The sequence below is a fragment of the Fulmarus glacialis genome, unplaced genomic scaffold (assembly GCF_000690835.1).
Source record: "Fulmarus glacialis isolate BGI_N327 unplaced genomic scaffold, ASM69083v1 scaffold5379, whole genome shotgun sequence".
In the NCBI taxonomy this organism is placed as follows: Eukaryota; Metazoa; Chordata; class Aves; order Procellariiformes; family Procellariidae; genus Fulmarus; species Fulmarus glacialis.
In genome coordinates, this window is record NW_009233770.1 from 430 (window position 1) to 10,873 (window position 10,444).

The 10,444-nt window shown below is 39.6% G+C and overlaps 1 protein-coding gene across 1 annotated transcript; it reads left to right on the top strand.

Moving 5' to 3' along the window:
* Nucleotides 1-3,304: 3,304 nt before the first annotated feature.
* Nucleotides 3,305-10,199, top strand: ITM2A (integral membrane protein 2A; the record flags this gene model as incomplete). The annotated part of the gene is made up of 5 exons (XM_009585431.1): nt 3,305-3,436; nt 3,667-3,855; nt 5,259-5,369; nt 6,498-6,648; nt 9,122-10,199. Coding segments are annotated over 5 exons (672 nt in total), but the record flags the coding sequence as incomplete, so codon positions are not given.
* Nucleotides 10,200-10,444: the final 245 nt, after the last annotated feature.

Consider the following 10,444-nt stretch of genomic DNA (forward strand, 5'->3'; position numbering starts at 1 on the left):
TGGCCCCCCCAGGAAAGAGCAGGGTGCAGCAGGGTCTTCCAGGCAAACAAAGTGGGTTAGGGCTCATCCTCCGCTCGCCGCTGCTCTGAAACCCTGGTAGGCAGCAAGTTAGAGAGCGGCGCTGTGGTGAGGTGTCTGGGCTTCTGGTATGTCTAGCTTAAATTAAGAAACCTGCCATAAAGGGTTTTAAATAGAAACCTAGGCAAGTACTCTGTGGTTGGCTTTTCCTTCCTAACGAGTTATCGTGTCGCTGACTTGAATTGAACTTTGCAAATCTGTGGGAGACTTTATTTTGAAGGTGTCTTGCTTAGCTGCTGATGTTTTTAGTCACAGGAAGAAGATCAGAGTCTAAGTAAATAAATCAGTAGCTCTAGAGGAGGAATATGGGATGGACCGTGTTCATTTGTAATCAGGAGTGGGACTATGAAAAAAAAAAACAAACAACAACCCAAAACACAAACACCTGTGGACTTGGACTCTAGTGTCTTTATTTTTTTTTCTCCCCTTCTAAGCTGTAATCAGGAAAGCAGCTTGCCTTCCAGCCTACAGAGCCTCTGCGTCTCCTGAAATAACCTCCCTTTAAAAGGTGCAGAGTGGTGTTATTGCTCAGTGGCCTCTTTTGAGCTGTAGGAGTTGTATGTGTGCACAGTTAATACAGTAGCACTGAATTACTTAGATCAAGAGGAGGGGGAGAAAGTAGTGAAACAGTGTAAATAAAGTTCAAAATTTAAATTTTGAAAATGTCATTAGTCGGGCTAGTTTCTTGTAGGACAAACTCATCAGCTACTCCTGAGGCAATTTGTTATACATAGTTTTACTGGCCCCTTACCGTGCAAGTTCTGAGCATAATAGTTCTAATTTACACTTACACCCTTTCTTCTCTTCTCATGATAGCTTAATTTAGAAGCTACTCATGCTGCTTTGTTATACCTGTCACAATATTCTCTGTGTTTGTGCATGTGTATGTTGTTTTTAACAACTCTTCACTTTGACTTCAGGGCTTAAGAGTTGCATGTAAACATCAAGTTCATAATTTTACTCCAAGACAAACTTGCTCTAGTGCTTGGTAATGTCTCCTTTTGCTGGAATATTTGTGCAGAGCAAACAAGCTTAATGGCTAATGTTGGCTGAAAGAGCACAATAAAAGTCGCCTAGAATATCTGCACAAAACACTGGAGCTTGCAGAATAGTCTCCCTGCAGATTCTTTGGAGCTGACTGTGTCAACAGTGTCTCTTGAGCTAGCTGCAGATATTAACACAAGTGATTTTTCTTCTACTCTCTTACTCCTAGTTTGCTTTGCTTGTTACTGCACAGCTTAGAACTGCATTTTCTTTGCAGGTTTTTTATGACTTTTGAGCAGAGGCTTTGTAACCTACTGGAGCGAAGTCTTGGTATTGTTCTCTTATCAGCTCTGTCAACTCTTTCTTCTCAGATTCAGACTGCCTACATTGCTTCTTAAATGATAAATACCTTTGCTTTGTTTGAAATGTGTGTAGTGCAAGTCTAGCTCATTACATGTCGACATCATCCAAGCAGTAGGACATCTGCGGTGCCAAAACCTGCTGCAGACTGTTGTGTTCAAGTAATGATAGGCTAGATGAATAAGTTACTGAAAGGTGTAGATGAAGGTGGCAGAATATGAAGAGAACAGAATTAGTCTTGATCTTAAAAGCCAGTTAACTCTGAAGGATGGTTTTCATATAATGGCATATAAACGTGGCATAATTCTGACTTGAAACTAGTTTGGTTTTTTGGTAGATGCTTAACTAGCCAATTGTGGTGGCTTGTCTTGCTGACCCAACATTTTTCTGTTTGGAGGATGCCAGAGTGGAATGTAGGAGTATTGACTTGCACAAAACTGCTTGTTTTTTGTTTCAGTACTTGCGTAGCTGATGCGTTTGACTTTTACACTGCTGTATCTTGCTGAGCATGGAAATATGTGCAGCCTTTGTAATAATACTGTGGCTTGTTGTGATCACAGGTCACTTAAATATGTTGTGTTCTAGAGGAGTGCAAATAGTGTTCTAGAGGAGTGCAAAACCAAATAAAGAAAGGCCATGGAAGCTGCTGTGCTAAATCTAGCTACTGACTCTAGGAACAAAAGGAAGGAAAAGATCTTTTGCTGTGAAATCCAATTTTTCTTCCTGACCAGTAAAAAGAGCAGGTGTTGAAAGTGAGCTGCTAAATACTAGAGTCATGAAGCATTAAAGGGACATACTTGACCAAATACATAGATTTATCTAAACATTTGGGGTTTGGTTTTGGTTTGGTGTTTGGTTTTTTTTTTAAAGACCCAAAACTAGTGTGTGTTTTGCCCAAAGGGAATGTCTCTTCTGATTGTTTAGTATTTGACAGTACTTTTGCTGTTCTCCTCTCAACTTGGCTTGTGTGAGCCTTTCACATGGAAGTCTAGAAAGGCACTGAAAGAACTCTTAGGTGTTAAACTTGCCATTCAGACACCACCACTAACTTTGCAATCGGTATTACACCGTGTTATGTGATGGTGATAGTAGTCCCTCTGGATGCAGTCATCTTCTGTTTGAGAGAACACTGCAGGGGGGAAAAACAAGTCACTGAACTAAAGAGATAAGTTTCAGGCTGCTAGAAACAAAAATTCCCTGGGACTTGGGTGGAAGGAGGAGTATTTTGGAGCTGCAAGGTAGGATGTGACACAGGGGCTTATTTTTATTTGGCATAATTTGAAGCTGCATTTAAGCTGATGAGTTGTTCTCTTTCATAGTGGACTCGTGTATATGACAAGTTCTAAAATGTGGATGTTTTGACTCGTGTCAGATGTTCCCCAGATAATAGACAAAGCTGCATCTTAGCTTTTTCTGTTAGTCCAGCTTTGTAAGGAAAAGTAATGTTATCTCATTCCTGATAGCAAGAGGAGGATAGGAAATAGGCTTTTGGGAAGAGGCCTGAAAACACTGTGTACCTTCAAATGACCTTGCTCTACAAATCTTGCTTTCCTTGTACTATACTGCGGCTGCAGCACTGTGTCTTTTGTTACAGTTATTTAAATTTCTTACACCTCAAATAGTTGCTCGATAAAGGTTTGTCTAGAAAGCATCCTCTAATTAAGAAAATATCCTCTTTCAGTGCTGTTTGAAAATTGATCTTAATATGATGCAGTAGTATTTTGTGTAGGTGTTTTCTTATTATATGATGCTTGACTTAGAATTCTCACTGCACACCTAGAAGAAATGGAAGATGGTAGGTCAAAGTGAAGCAGTAGATAACAGCTTACTTAAAATTCGGAGTGGCTACACTTTCTAAGTCCTCATCCCTCTTTCTTTAAAGGATCCAGAAGTTGCCACACATGGAGGTGAAAACTCATCTGGAAGATGTCTGTTGACTCTGCTGGGTCTAGCGTTCATCTTGGCAGGAGTTGTTGTCGGTGGAGCCTGCATCTACAAGTACTTCATGCCTAAGGTAATGTGAAAGTTCTTTTTTCTTTAAGCATCACTGAATATAAAAAGTGTAATTATAAATGGATTACCACTATAATAGGAAACCTTCAATAACTGGGACATGAAGGCTGCTATGTCCTTTATAAAAGCTCCAGGTGTGACAGACCTGTGCTTCGTCGTAGCATAAGTGTGAGAAATACAGTTTTAAAGCAACATTGCTGTAAAAATAACTAGCCTTGCTCTTACTTTCAGCATAAGGTGTACCGTGGTGAAATGTGTTACTTTGAAAATGAAAATCGTGATCGTGCAGTAGAACCTTATTTCCTGCCTATTGCTGAAGAAGCTGACATTCGAGAAGATGATAACATAGCCATTATTGATGTGCCCGTTCCAAAGTTCTCGGACAGTGATCCAGCAGCAATTGTTCATGACTTTGATAGGGTGAGTATATGTGAAGCGGTAAGAAATAACTAGTCTCATTGCTCACTGGGAAACTGTGGAGCGGATGGTAATCATAACAGCTCCAGGGTTTTCATTCTTGAGACCTTTAAAGCTTACTGTCAATGCAAGCTTCTCTTTGGGGATGGGTTTAAGTGTGGGAAATCTAATCCTTTTAACTCTATAATAGTAGACTTAACTTCTGTAAGGGAGGAGTGTTACGAGAATGTTAGAGTTGTTCATACCCACAGTGACTCTAACTGGATTGTTTCTCAGAACAATGCATCTCGGTGCTATTCAACTTTAAATATTGTTGCCCATAGCATGTCTGGAAATGATACTGTTTGGTCAAGAATCCTATATAAATGAAAGTGAGGGTAGGAGAACGTTGTAAATGTGAGTTAAGAAATGGGGAAAATGAGGATTCGGTCTAAGGTTCTGCCAAACTGTGTTACAGCAAAATGTAGAATTCCAAACAAGTGTGGGCCCTGGATAAGTGAATTGAAAAATCACTTCAAGTGGCTGAAACCTAGAACTTGAAAATGCTGTGTTAGTTACATGTAGTTTCTCTAAAGCAAAGAGGAGAAGATGGTTTTAATTTGACTTTTTTATTAAAGTTATGTTGATAGTATTAACAGTTATCCTTAGTCAGCTGTAAAAGCTCTCGTAGGTTGTTTGTAAATCAAACCTTGGCAATGCAGATACAATCATGGTAAAGACATTAGAACTGACCTCTGTACGTGCTGCCTTTAATAGTAGCATGGAATGCCATGCTGCCAAGCTGTGCTACCTGTGTTCATAGTATTTGCAGCTTTTATCTATGGTGTCTTGATAGAATCTTGGCTATAACTTAAAGGATTCGGGCAACATAAGAATTACAGTTGATTCTGGCTAAGTGCTATGCAAAGTCATACTAAAACAAGTAGATATGTTGATAATTTTAGTCTCTGCAGTTCTTGCACTCAGTAGTAATGCTAATGTGACTTTCTAGAGACTAACAGTTTTTCTGAAGAACTATTTGCAGGGAGTGATTGCTTATCAGCAGTTGGATACCTTTTCTTTGCACTGTGCTTGATTGGACCTCTTCAGTTATGAGAGCATACTCCCAAATACTTTCTCTGTATTAATACAAACTGTACTCATTTAGAATTATAATAGAAACAGCTTTTTTTTTAGTCAGCTCTCACTTTTGTACTAAAGTCCTGTTGTAAACCATAGCTATAACCATTTTGTTTGCAGAAGTGGTAATAGCTAAGTTCTTACACTAGACAGTTCCTGAATGCATCGCTTTGATACTAGCTGTGTGTGATCTCCAGCTTTTTGAGCTTCCTTCTTAGTCTGTGTAGAATCGTGTTCTAATAATCAAAGGCCATGCTTAATTAATTGAAAACTTGTTTTCAAAATAGCTTTTGACGGCATATCTTGACTTGCAACTGGGTAACTGCTATGTGATTCCACTGAACACATCCATAGTTATGCCGCCAAGAAACTTGATGGATCTCTTCGCAAAACTGGCGGTACGTGGAAACTTTACTGTTTATGCTGACACGATGCTTTTTGATAAGAGTGCGGGGTGTTGCTCCTGGACTACAGTCTCTTGCTAGAACAGTCCTCTTGCCATCAAAGTACATAATCCCCCTGGCTCAGTCACTGTACTGAAGTTAAGGCCAGCTGTCAGTGTATGTTATGTTGAGTAGATTCATGCTTAATGCTCCTATTAATACCTAGCTTTATGAAAGCTGAAAGCAACTAGCAAATAAAGTTAAATTTAGCTGTTATAAAAGGATTTGATAAAGCTCCAAATATCACCAAAAGCCTAAACCTGAAAGTTACTACCGGAAAGCTCACTTGCCCCATGAGAGTTTTAATGAAAAGAACAATGCTAACTTGTTCTTCTGTTTTATTGGCACTGTAGTTATGAGCTCACCGCAAGCACTTTGACTCTTCAGTGACTAAAACTGGTATTTTTCCAAGAAGACTTATCTTATGGGTCAAGTTGATAGAGCTTGCTGCTACTTTCAAATTAAATGCAATACTGAGCTATCGTGTGTCAAATGTACTTTTCAAAAAAGTCATTGACTCCTCTACACCTAGTGCTAGAGGCCACCTGATCTAGCTTAGCTTGTTTCATTTTCTTCAGCTTCATGAAGACAAGCTTGAAGCGTGTCTCCTTGCCCCCATTTTTAGGAGTTGTTCATGAGAGGTGGGAAGTCGTTTCAATAGTGCTGTGATCTTGTGGTGAAGACTTAACTTTTGTAGGTCGCACTGCTTTTTTTGTACTAGAAATACATTGCCTCAAACATGGAAACTTTAGTAATACTTTTTCTCTCCTCTTTTAGCTGCAAACTTTCTGTTGCGTAGCAATAAACTTGAACAGGTTCTATTTATGTTTGCTTCATGTGAGGCAAGTAATGTTAAGGTTAACTGCTCTTTGTTTGCATGTAACTGCAACTGTTTGAAATAGCCTTTGTCAGTTTTTAACTTCTCTGGTATGCAGCTGTTCAAGACTTACATATCTTAGTATTAAAAAGAAGGAAAGCTGAAATCTAGTGCTTGAAGCCCTTCCAAAGCAAAGAGTAAAATGTAGTGATGTCTGTACATTGTTAGCAAAATACTGTGTCTCAAGGTTTTCTTTTCTCCTTTAGACTGGCTCTTACTTGCCTCAGACCTACCTAGTCCGTGAAGAAATGGTGGTTACGGAGGAGATAGACAATGTGTCTGATTTGGGTATCTTCATCTACCAACTCTGTGTTGGAAAAGAGACGTTCAGACTTCAGCGCAGAGACCAGATAACAGGTAAGTTCCGTTCAGTAAAAAAAAGTCTATCGTTTGAGTAGGGAAATAAATACTTAAACCTTCAGAGTTTTTAGACTTGGAAATCCGTGAGTGTTCAACATGAGCTGAGACCGCTCATAGAACTGATGGGTATTTTCCTCTACTTTCAAGTATGTATCCAAAGTTTCATTCAAACATGGTGAGAGAGTTTCAGTTACAGAATTAGAGGTTACATGCCCAAACCAAATTTGAACGTAAGCCTAGTTCAGTTCCATCTTTTGGTTGAAGTTGTAAGTTAGTTTGGCCCCAAAATTCATATAATCCGTCTGATAATGTGAATCTCTGTAGGTGCAGCTTAATCTGTCACTGTCCTATCTAAAACTGGGTTAGAGGAGCACCAAGTAAAAGCATTATCTTCTGGTTCACTTGCTCGGGGCGGAGGGGGAATTGAACAACTAGCTCCGGACATCCCAGACTTCCTTTCTAAAAGAGGAAGAATGCTTCATAGGAGCTTCTGAGCTTGGTTTCTTTATTGCCTGTCTCCTCGCGCCACCCCTCTGCCATTCTGTGAAAAGGATTGAATTTGAGGTGTCGGTGGTTTGACATACTGGGAGGAGGCCTGGAGTACAGAAATCTGATGCTATGAATTTTAGTTCACTGTAGTTATCAAAGCATTTCATTGTTTGCTGCTCTTACCAAACAAATAGCAAACCAATCCTTTGTCAGTTACAGCCTTTCAGAATGCAAATATTTGGTTTGTCAGAAGTCTCTGCTCTGGTTTTCCTGCCAAGCTCTTAGGCAAGAGTTTCCTCAGCCCAGTTACAGCTTGCAGCATCAGGAGCCACATCTGCTGTTTGCTAGAGACTACATCCTGTTACGAGATGGAAGGCTTTGTATGTAGGAGCATAAAACTGGTCCTGTGTAGCTAACAGCGTAGGGCACATGAAGAAACAGTAAATGTTGCCTTTATGGGAAGGAGAGGCGTGTGTCTCTTAGCTGTTGTGAAGATTCTTCTGTGAACAAGTCTAAATTGACTGCTGCTGTGACTGAAAGACTGGTCTACAGACAATACTGCAAAGAGCGTTTATGATGTTTCCTTAAATCATCTTGCATGTTGTTGACATCTTTGCTGCATAGTAAAAGACTTCTACAGAATACTTGCACAAAAGGATTCTAGTAAATGAATAATGCTTCTTGGTACAGTTTCTGTTCTGTAACTAACCTTGATTGCCCTTGGGGGGGAGGGCAGCGGGAAATCTAGTCAAATGGAAGACTGCTGCTGAGGAGAAAATTGTTCAGGGACAAGGCTTGTCTTGCCTTCCAGATCAAATTTCTAGCACACCTTTCTTCTAGTGTGTACATAATTGGACTAAAACAGATAAACTCCTGTAACTTCTGTGGAGAATTCTTCTCATTTAGCTGGTGCTGCATTGGCTCTCAGATCTTGTAGAGTTCACGGGTTCATCAGTTAGATCAAACTGACCTCAGGTTCTGCAGCAGTTCCCTGGAGTTGTAACTGAAGGCATGTGAGAAACCGGACAGGTTATCCTGCCTGTTCAATTATGTACCCAGTTGGATAGCCGTTGGAAACTTCTTAGCTTGTACAGGCATTAAGATTGAAATGAATTGAAGGACAGCCTATATTTTAAGTGTTTATAAACTAAAGCAGTGCCCTGCTGTGTTTGGTTTAAGAGCTAGTGCTTCTAGACTTCGATGGATAGCTTCTCTTGCTTAGTCTGAACAATTCTCTGCTTATTAAACAAGCTATAAATCTTTCTTCTCTAATTGTTGTATATTGAAGTGCTTTAGTTGAGCAGCTTGTCTTTGATGGCAGGACTACTGTATTCTTGTCTCGTAGTAGAGATTCACAGCTGATACAGGTAAACTGCCTGTGTCAGATCCAATGCTGGCATGTCCCAAAATAGAGAAAATCACTTTAATAGTGTTAGGAAAAACTTCAGCAAGATCATCAGCTGAGTGGCAAATCCTCCCAGGGCTCTCATCAAAGGGAAGGCTGCTCTAAAGAAGCATACTCTGTGTTAATATATACTGGGTGGGGGGAAGTGCTGGAAAGAACTAGGGTTTTTTCTGCACCCTTCCTGAGTTTTTAAACTCCTTCCCTGTAACTTCAGTCTGCTTTGCTTTTCCTTTTCTTTGTGGTTAGGAAGGGCTATGAGAAACTTTGCCATAAACAATCTATTTAGTATTGTCTCTTCTGTCACTAAAATGGTGGTGGGATACTAGAAAAAAGTGCTTGCTTACAACACACGGGACAATGCATGTGGGCCCCTCTTGTTACCATTCTAAAACTGAGGGAGGCTTTCTGATAGAAAACAAACTGATAACAAGCTCTGGTGGCAATTCATGGCTGTAGAAACACTGTGTACTGAATGATTGTATCTTGCTGCTGTTTGTAATGATACAAAACTTGTAAATACTTGCTGCTGGGTTCTAGATCTGCTTTACTTAGGCTATCATCTTCTCTCGTCCCCAGGTCTGCAGAAACGTTCAGTGGAGAACTGTCACTCAATCAGACACTTTGAAAACTCTTTCGTTGTTGAAACAAAGATCTGTCAGCAGTGAAAGGTGTTGGATGGGAGGTGACTAGTTCACACCTTCATTAAGAAGTCTGAGCATTAGATGTCGACTTCTTAAATTAAAATGTGCAGTGATAATCAAAAGCCTTATGCATTTTCTGTGTATTGCTTGTATTTCAAAAGACAAAGTCACCATTTCAGCTTTCTTTGATCCTTGGTATAACTTTTTAGTTGTCTCATGTAAAACTTAAATTTGAGTAAGGTTTTTTAGAAGGTTAATATCAGTTTATCCGTTGAATGTGTTTGATTTAGTGTAATCTGGGAATGGCAGAAAAATATATATATGTAAAAATGTTAACCAATTCCTTGGCTGGAACCAGTTCTGTTCATCTTAACTTTCACAGAATGATTAATATTAATAATCTGTGGTTTGCACATCTTGTGTAGTTCTGTAGAATAGCTCTGCACTCCGTATCCTGGCTAAAAAACCTTCTGATGTGTATCATTAAAGGTTTATTTTAACTACCACGTGTGAAGCATGTAAAATCCAACCTCAGTGATCATAAACCTCTTAACACTACCCTCTTTCATTTTGTGCAATTACTGTATTGAATTCGTATGTATATTTGGAACCTTCCCTGAGCTTACGTTTAATTCTTCTACCTTTTGTTTGGTTTTGTGGTATTTAGTTGTTAGATTCAAATAGAGTTGCTCTTAAAGCTTGTCAGTATTTTTGGTTATGAATTGGTTTATCCTTTAACTTCCTATTTCAGGAATCTGTTCTGGTATAGCTCACTTGTGAATGTGACTGTAGTTGTAAACTTAAACTACTCTGGCTTATATAAACTTTTTAGATCAACTTTTTATGAGCAAGTAGCATTACTACTGCAGTCAGAGCATTGTTCCTTTTTTTGAAAACTGCAGTATAAAGATGATGAAGAGTTAGCGTCCTGCAGTTGATGAACTTGAGAGTTTTATTAAGGGACTTTATATTGGCATAAATTCTGCAACCCTATAATAAATGTTTCTCTAAAACTCTGGCGTTTGTGTGACTTCATGGCACTCAGTGGCAAGAGCGCAGTAGGCTGGTGTATGGTCCATGTCGGGGAAGTTATGGGCCTGGGGCAGCATGCAGTGCTCTTCCCTCTTACCCTCACCTCTTCTTCAGCTTGCGAAGCCGAATTTCCTCTTCCTGTTGCTGTGGAGATGCTTTGTGGTGCAAAACAAAGTTGGGGAACAGAGGGGGGAAAAGACATCTCGCTTCAAAGTTGATCCCCCAG